Below are 19,905 nucleotides of genomic sequence, written 5' to 3' on the forward strand. Positions count from 1 at the left end.
AAGAAAATATTCACTGGTTAGTTTTGTTTTTGTGATTATGCTGTATAATCAGGACCTGCTTTACTGTGTTTTCTCTTGCTAATATTACTTATCTGCATCTCACAGATTTTTGTCTGTTTCTCTTCTTGCTTCTTTTTTTCCACTCTGCTCATCTCATTTTTGTTATTTAATTATTAATTATTTAGAATTAATGATTTTTAAATTTCCGGTTTATTCTGTTATTGTTCCATTTTTTTTTTTTTTTTTTTTGCTTTACTAACCTGACTGGGGAAACTATTGCTGATTCCAATTGTTTGTTACTGTATTTAAACATCTGGTTTGTTTGTGAATTTATTATTTTTCTTATTGCTGTCTGCTCTCTCTCCTCTGAGAATCTAGTAGGGATCATAATGCACTTTTAAGCCCTTAAAGAGCTGCAGAAACATCTGCATTATTCATATTTTAATTAATTCACTTATACATTCATTCATGCACGCATCTATGCACTAACAGAGTCATTTTTATAATCATTCAAAATTTTGATTAGCATTGACTCCAAGTATTAGAGATAAATAGATAAATGAGATAGGGTCCCAGTTATGAAAGGAGTTTTCTCTTTTAGGAAATAGATGTTTGAATGGTTAAACCATAAAATAATATGGTAAGTGTAATAATATGGAAACAAACAATGAGAAAGCATACAGTAGGGATGATCTATGTCCCTCTTTAGTTTATAATGTATTAATGGGTCTCTTTTTTATACAATAGGGGTAATAACACATCCATAGATTTGTTAAAGGATACAATTCAGATTGCTGGTAAGTGGTACAATGAGCTTCATTCAGCAGTGATTTCATTCACAGAATCAGTAAAATAATTGAGGAGAGAAATACTGAAGATTTGAACAAGGAAAACAGCTGAGGGTTCTAGAAAAATAAGAGAATTAAGATAGTAAAGTTGTACAAGAAATGGTCTTAGCTAGCCCTATATGAGCAGAAACAGAGCCCACCACTTGTCTGAATAGAATTGACCATGTCTTATATTTCTAATCTGTCACAGCAACAGTTGAAGCACACCACAAAACAGCTGGGTTAGAAGAATTGATCATCCTCCTGCCCATGAATCTTAGGCTAGAGTAACAGCCAACATCTCAGCGCTGAGTCAGTTCGCTTCGTTACTTCTCTACATATTTTCCAATTGCCATCATCCACAATATTTTTCTCCAATCTCTGGCTCATTTATTCTCAAAGCCTCCCTTATTGGTGTTATACCTTCTATGAATTGACTATCCTTCTTGAGCCCTTTCTATAACCCAGTCAACTCAGCAAAACACATCACTGCTGCCATCAAGTCAATTGACGAGAGCTCAGCATGGTGCAGTCCTGGCTCCACAGAAACTCCAGAATCCAGCCGCACTCCCCACGAGGCAAGGATCTAATGTGTCACTTTGTGACATTCTTTTGAAAACCTAGAGGATGAAGTAAACTATATAAAACCAAAATCTCCTCTCTTGTAAAACTGCACTTGAAGAGACTTTCTGACTCAGAGGGAGGCTAGGGTTGAATTAAGCCCCCAAATAGCTCTGGTAACTTTCATAACAAGAGCAATACATATTCTTTATATTTCATATAACTTAACATAATTCAGATACGTTCATTGTTCAGATTGATGTTTTGTATTTATTTTTTTTCTATGGGATTAACGTTTTTGTATCATTTGAGAGTTGAATGACTAAAACAAAGGAGAAAATTGAAAATTTTGGCTTCAGTGGTAGTTGTTCCTTTATTTTCCTGTGTTTGCTCTGAATTTTATCAGCTGATATTTATTCTCTAGTAGGCAGATCACTGGTTAATGCAAGAAATTACTGGGCTTGTCCTTGGCTCTGGAGATTGGTGAAGAATATTTAGAAAATAGCAGAAATCAGTGTCTGTTTCAGAAATCATGATTAAGTGGTACAGTTGCATACATATTTTTCTTCTGGAAAATATATTTCATATATTGCATTCACATTTCTAATTAAAGCTAATTTTACATATGTAGAAACTGAAGCTCAGAAATTATTGATATATTTCACAATGTTATACATATAGATAGTGGATAAACCAGGATAGACTATTTACAAGTTGTACAGATCATTTCCAACAGATTTTCTTGTGAATATTGTATTGCATAGGTTCTCCCTTTGTCCTTTGTCTCATCATTTTGTTGTTTCCCTTCCCTAGTACAGATAAATATATATACAATACCCAGTGGCAACAGGGGATAAACAATAGGGAGGGGACACAAAAGAATAAAGGAATCAAGAAAATGTGATACACACACACACACACACACACACAATGGAATTCAATGTTTCCATCAGAAAGAATGACACTGCCCCATTTGTAAGGAAATGGAAGAGCTTGGGAAAAAAATCATATTAACTAAGCCAGACCCAAAGAAATGTAGGTCCCATGATCTCCCCTATTTGTCATAATTAGTATACATGTAGGATAATCTTAGCAGATGAGCAAAATAGCTCAATAGCTATGGACATGTGACCATATAAGATGATGTTAAGCAAAATGAAATCCAAGACCTGGACACAAGAGGTTTTTCTTTGTTGTTGTTGCTCTCAATTTATATCTATTATTCCTTGAATTTCAGGAGCTGTAAGAACTCACGTTGACTGATTGTTTCATTCATTCAAGAATTGTTGTGTTCCTATTTTATATTAAACTCTGGAAATGTGGTTTAAATCATAGATACAGCCAATAATTCTATAGCTCTAATTTTGGTTTTACAGATGAAGAAACTGAGGTTCAGAATAATTGTGTTGGGCTTTTTAAAATCATAAAGCTAATTTAAGATAGAGTTGGGAATAGGTCTCAAGTGTTCTGATATTAAAAAAGGAAAATAAAAATGCCCATAAGAAAGTCCATAAATCAAAATTTCATAAAGAGAATCCTATGTCTTACTGACATTCATTAAAATGGCAGAAATGTTTTATCTTTACTTGTGATTGATTTCCAATGAGCAAGGACCCTGAACATTTTCAACTGTTTCTGGGTTTGAGCAATTTCTTCTTCCAAAAACCTCCTTCTAGATGATATCTTTGAACAAACTTTTTCTGTTAAAAAGGGATCAATACCTTCAGCCTACAGACAAACATAAAATTGAATCCATATTTTCCAGTATAAGTGACATTCTGTTTAAAAAATAATTTTGCATGTGTAGATAGGAAAATATGGGATTCTCCTTCTATCTTTTCATTCATATATAGATTAGTATGCCTGTACTTAAAAAAAAACATTTATGGCAATACATGTGTACAGCCACAAAGGAAGTAACAGTACATATTATACCAATGGGCTCATTGCCTCAGGAAAATTGCAAAGGAGGAAATAAAAACATGGGCTAAAAATGCTGGAAGAGATTTAAATCATTACCTCAAGTGGTTCTTCAATTTTAAAAATCAAAACCTATTTTAAAAATTTGGTTATGTTTCAATAAAATCTACATTTGTTTACAAATAAAGTAATGAAGAAAATGCTTGCATTTCTCAGGGAAACTATTCATCCACACAAGCCTACGTAATATTGAGCATGATATTAGTGAGTCAATGGATTAAAAAAAAACTCAACCTACCCTCTTAGGGCTTCATAAATCACCATATTAAAACAGTATCATGCCAGGTGCTGGCGGCTCTGCCTGTAATCCTAGCTACACTGGAAGTTGAGATCTGAGGATCACCATTAAAGTTACCCTGAACAGTAGAGTCTTTGAGACTCTTGTCTCCAATTAGCCAGTAAGACGCAGAAAGTGGGGCTATAGCGAAATTGGTAGAGTGTTATTCTTGAGTGAAAAAGCCAAGTGAGAGCATAAGAGCCTGAGTTCAATCTCCAATATCAGTGTTCTCTCTCTGTCTCTCTCTTTCTCTGTCTCTGTGTCTCTCTCTTTCTCTCTGTCTCTTCCTCTCTGTCTCTTTCTCTCTGTGTGTCTCTGTGTGTCTCTCTGTCTCTTTCTCTTTCTCTCTCTCTCTCTCTCTCTCTCTCACACACACACACACACACACACACACACCCCTCCACCACCTAAACCCGATATGGGCACTATTGTGCTCAATATTGTCTGACTTATATAGCACTTCAATTGACTCCTTTCAATGTCCTGTAATCTTTCAAATAACCAAATGGACATTACATTACACTGTCGATATTACTTCATCTACTATTTGCCATTCCAATTCTAACAATTTACCTCTTCTAGTGTAGTATACATCAATAATGAGTGTAGAGTTTGTTAAGAATACAACTATCCTCAATAAATCTAGAATAGGTCAAAGACTTAAATCTTTTTCATATCTGTTTGCCCCTACTTCTAACACTTGTGCAGAGGTTCTGAGGGAATCCCTCATATTTGGAGGCTAATAAGGGAGAGACTAAAAAAATTGTCAAAGCCAGACAATAAATAAATGATAAAGTTTAGAATTAATATCAGGCAGGCTGAGTCTTGAGCAGTGACTCTTATTGATTATGCCCTAATCAAGTCTTTATATTACCTTAAGATGAAAACAGTTGAACCACATAAGATGAAGTTAAGCGAAATGAACCCCAAGATAGGGACACAAGTGGTTGTTTCTTTCTTGCTATTGTTTCTAACATATTTATAAAGTACCATGTGATTTTTTCTCTTGCTTTCTATGTTCCTCCCCCATAGTAAAACCCCTGTTTTCACTATATTTAATGTCGCTATAATTTGGGGAGGGGAAGGAAAAAACAAAATGTTTAATAGGGATACAGGTTGACCCATTGTAACAATGAGATGTACAAGACACTATGTTGGAAAACGAACTTTACAATTTAGGTGGGGGGGGGGTGTAGTTGTGGAGTTAGGAGGGAAAGGATGTTAGGGGAAAAACAAAGGAGGAGGCAACAATGCTTGATAAGAAATGTACTCATTACCTTGCTAATGTAACTGTAACCCCTCTGTACAGTATTTTCACAATAAAAAACTTATTATAAAAGAAAACAGTTGGGACATCAATGGTCTAAACAAATAAAGAAACCAATACATGATTTGCAAAGTGGCATATGCAAACTGTCTTCATTTATGCTTTGTGTTTCATAGCAGTTAAAGAAGGTGAACATTTAGTTTAACAAATTTACATTTATCAACCTGATAATATGTCCTTGGCAATTCTAACTGCCAGAAACCTATTGGTAATATTTGCTTTGAAGAGATTTATAGTATAGAAATAAAGACAATGTATTTACAGTATAACGTGATCTGATTTTTAAAATGTACACATTTATCACACCTCCAAAGTCTCTGATCAATTATATTATTTACACACTTAAAATCTGGTCATTTATTCATATCTCTATATCCTCATCCAAGCTACCATGTCTGTCTCCTGGATTACCTAGTGGTAATTTTTACACTGTTATTTGCCTCTAATTAATTTGTTCAATACTTTATGCAGGAGTTTTCTTTTTGTGGTTCTAGTGTTTGAACTCAGAACCCTGAGCATGCAAGACAGCCCCTTTTCCAGATACATAACCCTTTGAGCTTTAGATATTTTTCAGGTAGGGTTTTCCTCTAGATTATAAATTTGCTTTACACCTCCGAATAGATGGAATGATAGGCAGTTGTCACCACTCTCAAAATCTTTTCTGGACTTCCTCTGCCATCTTCCTCTGGACCCTCATTAACTTTCTTTTCCTCATGCTGGTTTGCAGCCAAGATCCTTCCAGTATCCAGGGTGTCCAAGATCACATGCATGAGTCACTGTGCCCAGCACCAGGATGATGAAGTCTAATAGAATTTGTGTTACATCTGCGTTCCAACCTTCCATAGTTTCCCAATTTAATCAGAATAGGAAGAATTGAATTACTGTTGTCATGTTTGAGTCTGGTTCTTACCTCAGTCTTCTGTCTCAATCCTAGGACCCCTCATCCAGTCAGCCAGATGAATTCCTTTCTTTCCTCAAAAGGGACCAACCCTTCCCACCCTGGAAACCTCCTTACCCTTTTTCATCTACCTGAGTCCTTTACCCAGACTTTTGTGGAATTTACTTCCCTGTTTCAGTCAGTTCTCTATCAAATGTTATTTTCTACCATACAGCTTTCCCAAACTTCCAGAAATATACCTGCTAATTACAATCCTCATCCTGTTGCACCTCCTTACTTTGATTTAGCATTCTTAATTGCATGTATTGCCACCTGCCATTTCCCTAAGTCTCTGTGTCTTCACAGTATTTCTCTTCAATAAACTGGTACATAATCTCCTTGAAGGTAGGGATTTTTAATAGAATTGTACGCTTAGGTCAATGCTCAACTCATATATATAACACTGAATATATATATATATATTGAATATATAATATATAAATATCATTGAGCATTGAATTCAGCACCTGGGTGCTATCCCTGAGCTTTTGTGCTCAAGGCCAGTAGTCTACTACGTTGAGGCACAGTGCCACTTCTGGTTTTCTGGTAGTTAATTGGAAGATAAGGGTTTTATGAACTCTCCTGTCCTGGCTAGTTTGGAATAATCCTCAGATCCCAGCCTCCTGAATAGCTAAGGTAGCAAGAGTGAATCACTATCACCCAGCTACAAAATATATATTAAAAAATTAAATGAATAATGGATAAATAAAGAAGTCAAAGTTTCTATGTTCTAGTCTCTAAACCCCTGTAAGTCCCCTGGTGTGATATTAATGACATTTCTCATTCTCTATGTGTAGGTCCTTCAAAAATTTATATTGTTAACATATCACTCCTTTGTTTTGCTCCACCTTTGTAGATATTACTTAGCTCTTTTCATCTTTCCTTATAAATCAATCCCTCTGGTCCTTTCATCATGCACCCTGATGTCCCTCGAATGTTTCCCAGTTTCTTGACAGCTCTTGTTGAGATGCCCAGAAAAGTGGACAGCAGTGTAAGTACTGTCACATCAGCTTCATGGTGAGCGTCTTCCCACCCACCCACATTGCTCCTGTCAGCCTGTTTGTTTATCTCTTCATGAAGTTCAAGGGAGTTTGAATGGAGCCACTAGTCACAATTTAAGTGTATTCTCTCTTCTACTACCACTCTATTTTATATTATTTTTCTGACCCTGGGGCTTGAACTCAGGGCTGGGGCACTGTCCCTGAACTTTAATTCTCAAGGCTACTGGTCTGCCACTTGAGCTACAGTTCCATTTTTGGCTTTTATGATATTTAATTGAAGAATCTCACATACCTTCTTGTATGGGCTGGCTTTGAACCCTGATGCTCAGATCTCATCCTCCTTAGTAGGTAGGATTAGAGGCATAAACCTCTGGCACCTCACCACCATCACACACTTTAGACATGTAGTATTTGTTATCATTCTATCATTATCTACTACCAGTAATCAGTATAGAGAGGTAATTCTCAGAAATAAAAGGTTAAGAGTATGGACTTTAACCCTGATAATATGTCAATATGAAAAACTGTTGATTTCTGGAAGGGCTTTATTCCAGGATAGAAATCAGCTACCTTGTTCCAATTTAAAACTGCTTAGAATTCATTTCAAGAGCATTTTGCTGTTTGATCTTGACTAACTTCTCAGTGACTCATCTGAGTAAAAAGATAAAGCCAAATCATAAGATCGTTTGAGAACAGCTGAGTTATGGCTCAAAAGATAGAGAACTGGCCTTGCATACTCCATGCCCTGGTTTAATTAATAGTACTACAAAAACTAGTGAGAAAGAAGAAAAGAAGAGAGAAAATAGATGAAGAGAAGAAGAGAGGAGATGAGAGAAAAGGAGAGGAGAATAGAGGAGAGGAGAGGAGAAGAGAGAAGAGAAGAGAAGACAAGAGAAGAGAAGAGGAGAGGAAAAGAGAGGAGAGGAGAGAAGAAAAGAGGAGAGGAGAAGGGAGGGGAGGGGAGAGGAGAGGAGGGGAGGAGAGGAGAGGAGAGCAGAAGAGAGGAGAGGAGAGGACAGGAGAGGGGAGGGGAGGAGAGGAGAGGAGAAGACAGGAGAGGGGAGGGGAGGGGAGGAGAGGAGAGGGGAGGAGTGGAGAGGAGAGGAGAGGAGAGGAGAGGAGAGGGGAAGGGAGCAGAGGGGAGGGGAGGGGAGGAGAGGAGAAGTGGACAGAAAAGGAAAAATGCTTCAGAAATAAGTAACATGATTCTTGAAACTGTTCCCTCATGTGTTGACAGATGTAAGAAGCACCAAGTGAAACAAATGTTAACTACTTCATTTGAAACATTGACTTAAGGCAAATTTACATTATGTAGACATATCCTGGGTGCATAGTATAAGGTTTGAAATCATGTAACTCCATATAAACAACTCCAAAATCAAGGTATTTTCACATCTTCTGAGTTTTTTCTAACTTTCTTTTTAGGAGCTCTGCTCCTCTCCTGAGAAAACAACTTTGTTTCTTTTCCTTTCACAGATTCTCGTTGTGCCAGGTTTAGATTTAGTTGTGCCAATGGAACCACAGACTCTGATGTTGAAGATACTTAACACAAAGTGATGTTTGTGAGATTCACCAAAAATGTAGTACATGTGGCAAAAGTGTACGTGTATTTCTGAATAACAATGCATTGAATGAATATCTGCAACTACTTAATCATCTATTGATTGAATTTGAGTTGTTCTGAGTTTTCCACTGTAACTGATCTTATTTAATTTTTCTTTTTTTGGTCTGGGTTACTTAAGAGGTATATACTTATCTTTATAATAAGCTTCTAAACTTCTCTCAAGCATGTTCATTCCATTTTGTACACTCCTAGGAATATGTGAAATTTCCAATAGAATATATTCTCCTTGATGGTATGATGGGACTTGTTTTTATTATCTATATGTAGTTGTACAAAGGAGTTTCTATTTAGCAAAGAAGTTTATGAATACAATGTGTCTTGATCAATGTCACCCCTTTCAACATTCTCACCCATCCTTCCCAACAAAGCCTTCCCTCTCTTTTCTTAATTTTATAGGCTAAATGTTGTTTTTTTTTTTTTTACTTTATTCCTGGTCTTTTTCATTTATCTACTGTTCTCCTCTTGACCCACCCCTTCAAATACCTACTTCCACCTGCCGTTTATTTTGCTATACTTCAACTTTGCCTTTCTGAGAAATTACACTATTTGAGTTTTCCTTTGATTCTATTATACTTCAGTTAATAGACTTGTATGTACTTGGATACCACCTAATGTATTTACTTATAAGTTTCTAAGCTAATTCTAGATTCCACATGTAAGCAAAAACATGCAACATTTCTCTCACTGGGCCTGGCTTATTTCACTTAACATAATTTTTCAAGACTTGTGAAAAGGACTTTGCAAATGATACAATATCATTCTTTCAAATGGGTGAGTAAAATTCCATTGCGTATGTATAAGACATTTTCTTGACTGATTTGTCCATTGAAGGGCATCTGGGCTGATTCTATATCTTAATTATGGTGAATAGTGCTGCAATGATCATGATTGTGCTGGTGACTTAACTGTATCCTTTTTTATAATTTTTGTATATATGCCTAGGATATTTGATTTTTTAAGATATTTAATTTGAAGGCATGTGAAGTACAACTGTGAAAGCTAGATATAATGTGATGCTAAATGGACCACACACATATTGACTATTTCTATATCTTTTATTGTAACTGATCAATTAATAGTTCATTAAAATTGAATTTAAGTTTATCATTTTATTAATAATTATGTTTTCTGAATATACTTTTCTTACTTGCATATACACATATATATGTATACACAAACAGAAACAATCATATTTTTCCAAGTCTTTAATTTGTTCTTCTATTTATTTAAAAATAGGGATCATTTTTTGATAAAATTCCATTTTTCTGTTTTTCTCTTGGGAAATACTATTATATGATAACCAGTCTAGATGATTTTCTATTTTCACAGAAAAATGCCATAATTTCAACTCTTTCATGTTGTTTTATAATAAATATCACATGAAGTTATGCGTGTTGTGGGAAAGGTATACACATATGTATTTAAATTGGATCCTATTTCATAATAACATTTATTGAAAAATTATTCTTCATCATTAAATAATCTTGACATCTTTCCTTAAAAATCACTTTGCATTCATTTCGCTTAACATCATCTTATATAGTCATATGTACATAGCTTTTGACCTTTTCTGCCTGTCCTACACATGTACTAGTTATTGCAAATAAGGGAAACCTTATCCTTTTTCTTTCTTTCTATTGTTTCTAATATATTATAATGTACCATGTGATTTTTTTGTTTCTTTGTTGTTCCTCCCCCATGGTATAACCCCTGCTTTCACCAGTCGGCTCCCTGCATCTTGTATATACACATCTGTAATTTGGGGTGGGGTAGGGCAAAAGCAAAGTGCTTAAATAAGGATACAGGTTGACCCACTGTAACAATGAGATGTACAAAACATTATGTTGAAAACGAGGGGTGGAGGACTGGGGGGTGGGGGCAGTTGTGGAGGTGAGAAGGAAGGGATGGTAGGGGAAAAAACAAAGGAGGAGGCAACAATGCTCAATAGGAAATGTACTCATTACCTTGCTCATGTAACTGTAACCCCTCTGTACAGAATTTTTACAATAAAAAAATACAAAAAATCAGTTGGCAGTATGTGTATAGATCAGTTTGTTAATTTCTTCAAAAATCCTGCTGGGATTTTGATTGATAACTTGTAATAAAATGCATCAATTTGGAGAGAGTGCTCATCTCCACAACATTTAATAAGCCCTTAGATAAGGTCTTTCTTCTCTTTGCTGCTCATTAGCTTCTCAAATGTTATGTAGCCACAGGAATTAGGCTGGAAATATTTCAAATCTTCCCTAGCCTTAACTAAATATTCGAATTTTGGGTAGTGTTTTAAATGGCATTATTTGGTGTTAAATTTAGTTTCTACTTTGTGATTGAGTTTTTATGAGACAATTGATTTTTTTAAAGCATTGATGTTTTATCTTGTTTGTTTTCAAATCTTTTCTAGGCTTTTCTTTGACCTGGATGAAATACAAACTTCTTTTAAGATGTCTAAATCTTTAAGAATTTTGACATATTGCTGGCATTGACTTTTACCTTAAGGCCTCCTTGTTTTGTGAAACATTTTTTGTGAGAATTGGATCATTTAAAGTTACTGTTGCAGATTTTGTGATCTTACCTAGTGAGTATTCTATATGCACATGGAATAAGTGAGTGCTGTACAGATGTTGAGGTAATACTGTAGAGGTATCTATTAAGTTGTATTGGCAGATAATTACATGTCTGCTGTTTCCTTCCTTGGGAACTATTTTCCCCCTCAGTTATGGGAAAGATGTATTATAATCTTCTCAGTTAAGAACATTCTGTCCACTTTTTTCTGACCTTCAATGGCTCTGCATTCAGGATTCATACATGTTCTTACACTGATGATAATAATATTATTATATGTTACGGATATATTTTTCCATCTACATTTGCGCACAGTAGGTTCGTGGCATATTAGAATTTCATCCTTTACCTTCAATCTTGTCTGCCTTTTTATTTTTATTTTTTTTTTTATTGTGAAAATACTGTACAGAGGGGTTACAATTACATGGGCAAGATGAGTACATTTCTTATCAAGCATTGTAGCCTCTTTTGTTTCCCCTTCCCATCCCTTCCCATCCCCTGCCATCTAATCCTCCTCCCTCCCCCGCCTACCAAAGTTGTAAAGTTCGTTTTTCCACATACCGACTTGTACATTTCATTGTTGCAATGGATCCACCTGTATGGAAAGACTTGGAAAAATTATAATAAGTGAAGTAAGCCAGGCCCAAAGAAACTTAGGTCCCATGGTTTCCTTTATTTGCAATAACTAGTATATGTCTGAGTCAAGCAGAAAAGGTCAGGTAAGTTGATTTAGGGAAATGAACCCTAAGATATATATTCAAATGTTTTTATTTTCTTTCAGGTGATTATTTCTAACACATTTATAAGATTACTTCTTTATTGCTTTGTATGTCCCTCCCCCATGGTATAACTCCTGCTTTCACTGTATTTGAGGTTGGTATAATTTTTGGAGGGGAAGGGAAAAAACAAATCGTTTAAATTGTCTGCATTTTTTAAAGCTTTCCTCTTATGAGTAGCTTACAGTTGGTTCTTGACATTATTTGTCTGATAGCCTCTCAAACTTCTCTTGCATAGTCCATTTGGAATTACCGTGATTTAAAAAAAAATATTGTTATCCTCAATACTTTTTTCTTTATTGTACATTTTATTTTATTTTTTTGTCAGTCGTGGGGCTTGAACTCTGGGCCTGAACTCTGTCCCTCAGCTCTTCACCTCAAGGCCAGAGTCCTACCATTTGAGCCACAGCGCCACTTCCAATTTTCTTGTGGTTAATTAGAAATAAGATTATGATGGACTTTCTTTCTTTGGCAGCTTTGAGCCATGATCCTCAGGTCTCAGCCTCCTTAGTAGATAGGATTACAAACATACCACTAGTGCCTGGCCTGCCCTCATTTTTTATAACTTTTTTCTCCTTTCTCTTTTTTTTTTTTTTAAAAAAAAACTACACACATTGTATTTATTTGTGAGACAGAGAAACAAACAAACAAAAAAAGGACCCAAGAGTGAACCAGGCCCAAGCCAGCTCCTCATTTGTTCTTGGCTGCCAAAGGTTTCCTGCTGATCTTCTTGGATTTGTCATTGTTCTTCTTTGGGGGTTCTGGGTTCGCCTGCATGTGTCTGCCATAGAGGTACTTGTATGTTTCAGAGCGAATATATTCGAAGACATGGGAGACACCAAGCTGGAACTGGTTAGCAATTGGGGTTACCCAGGGGTTGTTCTCTGCTTTGAAGACTTGTTTCTGACCAGTTAAATCCAAGTTTCCTAATTCTGGGGGCAGAACTGTCAGGCGGTTCCCCTGAATGTGGAGCTCTTTAAGCTGGGTCAGCTCCCCGATTTCCTTTGGCAGTGAGATTAGGTCGTTATCCCGAAGGCTGAGTATCTGCAACTTCGTGAGCTTCCCGATATCTGGAGGCAGGATTTCAAAATCGTTGTCACTTAGATAGAGTGCACGCAGGGTGGTAAGGTAGAAGAAGTTTCCAGGGAGAGATTGTTCATTTAAGTTGTTATAAGTCAAATCCAGGACCTCAAGAGCTGGAAGAGAGCCAAATCCTCGAGGCAGGGTGTTCAGCCTGTTCATGCCAAGGTTTAGGTGTTTGAGTTTCTGAAGGCTGCTGATCTGTGTGGGCAGCTCCTCAATCTGGTTATTAAAGAAGTTGAACACCTCCAAATTCTTCAGTTCTGCTATGTTTGGGGGCACAGTTGTTAATTGGTTGTGGCTGAGGACCAGTTGTGTGATATGAGACAGGGTGAACAAGCCGTGGACGTCCAGCATGTTGGAGATGCCCCGGTCGCTCATGTCCACTTCCGGCTGGTTCTTCTCCCGGCTCTCCTCCACCGGTGACACCCCCCGGGGCACCCCGGGTCCGCGTCCCGGCGCCCACCCGCCCCTCATCGCCCACGGGCTCTGTTGTCGTTTGCTCCAGAACAAACATGTCCAAGTCTCTTTTTTTTTTTTTTTAAAGAAAAGAAGTAGTGCTGAATATTAGCTATTCAGCTATCCTTCTTTATATTTTTACCTGTAATTGATAGTCTAGAGATTAAGATAGTCACTTTCTTTTTGTAAAAAATTTTTTCTCCTATTGGATACTTCTATTTATTTATTTTTCTTTTTTTATTGTGAAAATACCATACCTCCCCCATCCTTGTGCCAAAGTTGTAAAATTTGTTTCTCGACATAATGTATTTTACATCTCATTGTTGCAATAGGTCCACCTTCTCCTTCACAAATTACACCTACATCAAATACAGTGAAAACAAGACCATACTAAAGCTACCAGCACAACTATGTTTATTGCAGCATTATTTACAGAGCTAAGAGATGGAACCAACCCAGATGCCCCTCAGTAGATGAATGAATCGAGAAAATGTGGTACATGTGCACAATGAAATTCTGTGCGTCCATCAGAAAGAATAACATTGCCCCATTTGTTAAGAAATGGAAAGACTTGGAAAAAATTATCTTAAGTGAAGTAAGCCAGGCCCAAAGAAACATAGGTCCCATGGTTTCCCTTATTTGCAATAACTAGTATATGTCTGAGACAAGCAGAAACCGTCAGATAAGTTGATGTTAGGCTAAATGAACCCCAAGATAAGGACTCAAATGCTTTTTTCTTTCTTGCTATTGTTTCTAACATATTTATAAGGTATTCACTTTCAAGTGCTCATTCTTTTTTTGTATTAATGTAAAGACTGCACATGTGCGATATGGAGAATTTATAACAGAATAACCTGACCTAAGTTAGCCCTTTGCAATTAAATGCCATATATGACACTTCTATGCATGTTCTAAATCTTATTGTGTATTTGGGTTTACTTTTTGATTTAGAGATTTCAAAAGATGAAATATAAATATGAAATATAAATATATGCTATATTTACCCACATGTTTATCATTACCAGAATTCTTCACTTCTTGCTGAGTCAGAATTCCAGATGGCATTATTTTCCCATCAGCATAAGAAATGCCTTTATATTTTCGTGTGCATATTGGCTGGTGATAAATGCTCCTCAGATTTGGTTTACTTAAAATATGTGTATTTTATTTAATTGAAAAATGTTTTCACTGCAGAGAAAAATACTTGGCTGAAACATATAGGATTTTTTTGTTTTTGTTTTAAATTTTGTTCTGTTTTGTTCTGTCTTTTAGAACTTTCAAACGTTTATCCATTTCTTGCTCTTTACAAAATTGTTATTACCCTTTGTACAATTATTTAAATTTTTCTTTTACATTTTACAATATACAGTTAGCCTTAAGATGTTTCAATAACATGTATTTATATTGGCTTTTTCTCACTATTTTTTAAAATTTGCTGAGAATTCTGTTTTTGATGAAATCTCAAAATATTTACCTAACATTTCTTCAAATATATAATGTTCCTATTTTATCTTTTCTCTCTTCAGTCTGTAGTATCCAGTTACATGTACTCTACAATTGGATGTTCTAGATCATACTGGGGCTTGGATACATTTTTTGCTTTCTTGGATACACCTTGAATTATTTATATTGAACTTTAATCATAGTGATTATAATTCAACATGCTTTTGCATCTGTTAATACAATTTCTTAAAATGCATTTTATTTTCCAGTTTAATCATTTCCATTTATGTGTGTTGATGCCTGGTTAAGAATATCTACTTCCATCCAATCTATATTCATGTCTCCATATGTATAGAGACCTACACTTCCTCATACATACATAAATGTAAAAACACAGATGGAGAAAAAAATGTTTCCACATCTTTTACAAGTGTGAGTTTTTATAGAAGGAGAATTTGTGATGTGGAAAAGGCAAGAATTGTGTTTCTGCATCATCTAACCTGCATAGATCAGGTGAGGCAAGGTCTACTGTCTGGATGAAAATTTTCCTTCTAAACACTCCAAAGAAAGTGTGCTTTGCTCTTCTATAACAGATGCAAAGTGAAGCCCCAAAGTATAGGAGAGAAGTAGGAAGATAGACATACTGGGAAATACTTGTAGAATCTCTTGTCTCTTCTATATATGCACATATATAGTCTCTCTATATAGTCTCTATATATTGTGTATATATATTAACTTCATATATATATATTAGCTGCATTGAGTTTGTTCTTAGTAGCTGAGTGCAAAATAATGATGGAGGTTTAGGAGTTTTGAGGAATAAAGGCCTCTACTTAGGCATACACATAATATGGAAGAAAACAGAGCATGGGAAATGTACAAGGGTCGGGGCCCTGGATATCATTAGGAGTCCAGGTGAGACACATTAATGCGATTTGAAGGGCAGCTGGTCAACAGGAGTGCTTGACTCCAGCTATGTTTAGCTGCAGAAAAGAAGTAGGGGATTATAGTTTCCCACGCTTACTGCTTTGCCCTATGAGTATAATAAAGGGATAAGGGAGTGTGAAAGGAAATACAATAGTAAGCCATGGAATTTAATCTGCTAAAGGAAGGATGGAGGGTATACCCAAAGATAGAAATGTGGTTAGATCACTGGATCATTAAATTTTATGTTGGGGTAAGGTTGAAGAATTGATGGAATCATAGTGCTCAAGTGAGTGAACTGTAACTTAGCAGATGGCAGACATTAAGTGGGAGAGTTTGAGATTGCAGAAGTTTAACATTACTGACACTATCATGGACAGGATAGAATCAGGATTGGAGGATAGGAGCTCAAAATTTCACATATCAACTTGTCAGAAAGATTGTCTACTGTGTTTGGGGTCATCAAATATAGAAGTGTAGATTTAATATGATATTGAAAACTGGAAGCTTTAAGAAAGGAGAGCAAAGTGCTCTAGAAGGCAATAGGAACAAGAAGTACCTTTATTCCATTGCTAGGTAAAATAGTAAGGGTGTTATTAGAGAAAATACATTTACAAGTTGAGAAGACTGCAGGGAAATGAATTTTAGTTTTCATTTAAAGTGCTATAAAAAAATAATTAGAAGAATGGGGAAGACTGCCAGTTCAGAGTAGCAAATTCTGGGATGACAGATGAAGAAATGCACATATAGGGATAACTCAGAATAGTTTCTGAAAGAATTAATATTCCAATTACCACCATGGGGCAAAAATGAGTTTAACTGAAAGATATAGCTAAGCTGAAGATGACTCCTCCAATCTCCACTTTATATATTCAAATTAGCTCAGAACAGATGCAAGAGAGTTACAAGAAAATAGACAAAAGTATACATTCCAAGTGGCAGATGACAAAAATCAGGAAGCACATAAGCAGAATTGGTAAGGGATCCTTGTTAAGATAAGTATGTAGAAGGACATCCTGTAATTTGTCTGGTATTAATGCAAGAAGTCAAACTCTCACAATCCTGGGTCTTTAATTAGACATAAGACAAACAACTATGCAAACAGTGGTTTTCCACTGGTATCATTCATACTTCAAGCACAGAGTCAAATCTGCTGCCTATCAAAGTCTCCTGATGGCTCTAGGGTTTCCACAAAAGATGGTATAGGAAAAGAGAAAAATGAGTTGTGATTGGTATACTGTTATAAACAAATATTTCATCTCAGTGGGGAGACTCTATTGAGGAACTGTGGAGAAGATGTCTGAGACTGGTCACACAAAAAGGTGAGAGATCAGCGTACTATTCTTTCATTTTATCTATCACTTTTTATGGTGAAACCCTTTCTCAATATCAGGTCAAATCCTCAGGCAGAAATAGAAATAAAGAAGGAAGAAGTTAAAGATGTCAAAATGCCAGGAGACTGGTGATAAAGCTTTGATTAAATACTGATGTGGGCAGATGAATGATGGCCTAAAGTATAAGTACCATCCCCTCACTATCCGCAGCAAGCATACATTTTTCCACCTTGTGGGACTCTCTCTCTCTCTCTCTCTCTCTCTCTCTCTCTCTCTCTCTCTCTCTCTCTCTCTCTCTCTCTCTCTCTCTCTCTCCCTTCCTCCCTCCCTCCCTGCCATCTCTGGTTCTGTCTAGAACCAGTCTTGCTATGATCTTAGGTAGCTGAGATTACTGGCATACTGGCATGTACTTCTATACCATGCAAAGTCTCATTCTCTTAATGGAGTACTTCAAAATGAAAGCCACCTAAACTCTTTAGAGGATATAAAATGTGAGAATTAATGGAATGCATTTATATAACAGATATTACAATCCTAAACCAACACTTGATCTTCATCAGTGGATTTCTTTCTCATTGTTAACATATATTGTCCAATCAATTTATGGTATGATTTATTTGTAAAGGTTTAGATCTCTGATCAGATTACACTTGTCAGGTGTGCTCTGGTGGTGCAAGCTGTCATTTATTGCTTGAATAGAAGTTCATACACAAAAACATTAAGAAAAAAGACTCCGTATGTTGCAAATCTGCTCTTCCCCTGTTCTGATTTTACTGTATCAACCTCAATTCCTCTAGATATATAAGATAATTGCCCATACTACCCCTGCTTATATATTTCTCCCTCTAATTTAACAAAGAACACCCATGAGAAACTCAATTAATAGTTGCTGTCCTTTGTGGACCACAACTTTTTTCTGCACTTTAAGATTGGAGGATGCTCTTTGGTTAAGTTTATGATAATGTATCACCATCTACCATGATTTATCAAGGTCTTGCAAGCATAATTGAAGTGAATTAAATAGCAGCGTGATAATATCATCCTACAACCTTTAAGATTTGGGTTATCATCAATGGTAATTTCAACTGGTATTTGGTACTACTTATGACATTCTATTGTCCAATAGTGGAAGATAATAATGTGGGCCTCCACTTGGTCTTGCATATATCAAATAACAGTTATGTCATAGTTCGGTTGCCAGTTAGGTCCATTTGGTATAGTTTGAATATCCCCCATGAAGTCCATATGTTGGAAAATTATCCCTAATAGTAGTAATGAGTGGTATGTTAAGACAGGATTAGATTATGAAAGTTCTGCATCATGAATGGATTAGTGTAATTACTATAGGAATGGTATAGTTATAACAGAAATAGATTTGTTTTTTTTTTCAGAAAAGTATTTTTGATAAAATGTAGAACTCATCCCCCTCTTCTTCCTCTCCTTTGAGTGTTCCCTCTTGCCTTTCCACCTTCTGCCATAGAATAAATTGGAATGAAACCCTTAGGTGCCCCTTGAATTTGAACTTCACACACCTTTGCATTGTAAAAATTAAGCCACTGTTCTTTATAAATCTGCAAAATTCCATTATAAGTGCACGAAACAAATAATCACACTAATTACAATCACAAAAGATAAGGAAATGATAGATTGCATGGTGAGTTTCTGCATACCCAATGAAGCCATTGTAAAATCCTGATGAGTTAGAACTCCATCACTAGTCATCATAAATGATCTTAGCAAAAGACATTTTGAACAAAGTCAATTTTACACCTATACCCAACATCTTTAACGACGCAGAAATTCTCTTTCTCTAGGTTCATTACTCTAGTATGCAATAATAGGCAATTATGGCCTGTCAACTGTTTAACAAATTGTTTTAAACAAAGACCACAAAATCAATAAAAAGTGATGTACAACATTTGTCTCCACAATATAAGAAGTCCCGCCCACAGCCTATTTAAACCTGACAATTGCGTTAGATGGAGACATGCATAACTTGTAGTTGATGATGCTACAAGGAGGCTGGCACACACTGGTTATATGTTTCTTTGAAGAAGAAATGGAAAGATATCTGTTGCTTGCATTGAGGTAATCCTATCTATCCTTCTCTTATTGGATTGAGATGGAGACAGAGCAAGTGGTTTCAATTTTCCATTGCGTTAATTAAATGTGTTTACCTGATGTTTTAACCAATATAGATCTCTGTTGCTTGTATTTTGGCAGAGTGTGGGGTGGGATAAAGAAAGGACTGTATAATCAAATAATATAAATATAGTTTCCCATTACTATCTGTCCTAGAGATACAGTGGATTACCATCTATCACCAGAAATCCCAGGGACTTCAAGGCCTTCGGAATCACCTTGATCCTGTTTACAATTATTAGACTATTTTGGATTGAACTGTGCTATAACTTGATATTTTCTTCCCTACAATTCTAACACATACTGAGACTCTAGTTCCATAACAGTCCCCTCTAGTCTACACCGACTTATAGAGTAAAACCAACACTAAAAAGCTAAGACTTGTTTGGCGGTCAACAGTGGCTCACACCTGTAATCCTACCTGCTCAGGAGGCTGAGAGCTGAGGATCACAGTTAAACGCCAGCCTAGGCAGGAAAGTCCTTGAGATTTTTATCTCCGATAAACCATTAGAATACCGGAAATGGCTCTGTGGTTCAAGCGGTAGAGTGCTAGCCTTGAGCTGAAGAGCTGAGGGACAGCATTCAGGTCCATAGTTCAACCCCCACAACTGACAAAAAAGCAAAATAAAACAAAACAGACAAACAAAAAAC

General features: G+C 36.1%; 1 protein-coding gene across 1 annotated transcript; it reads right to left on the minus strand.

Moving 5' to 3' along the window:
• Positions 1-12,479: 12,479 nt before the first annotated feature.
• On the minus strand, positions 12,480-13,369 carry LOC122107103 (ras suppressor protein 1-like). The gene has a single exon (XM_042678700.1). The coding sequence runs from the start codon at positions 13,331-13,333 to the stop codon at positions 12,563-12,565; it is 771 nt and encodes a 256-aa protein (XP_042534634.1). The 5' UTR covers positions 13,334-13,369; the 3' UTR covers positions 12,480-12,562.
• Between the last annotated feature and the right edge of the window lie 6,536 nt (positions 13,370-19,905).

The sequence above is a fragment of the Dipodomys spectabilis genome, unplaced genomic scaffold (genome assembly GCF_019054845.1).
Source record: "Dipodomys spectabilis isolate Male_0828 unplaced genomic scaffold, ASM1905484v1 ptg000046l, whole genome shotgun sequence".
NCBI lineage: Eukaryota > Metazoa > Chordata > Mammalia > Rodentia > Heteromyidae > Dipodomys > Dipodomys spectabilis.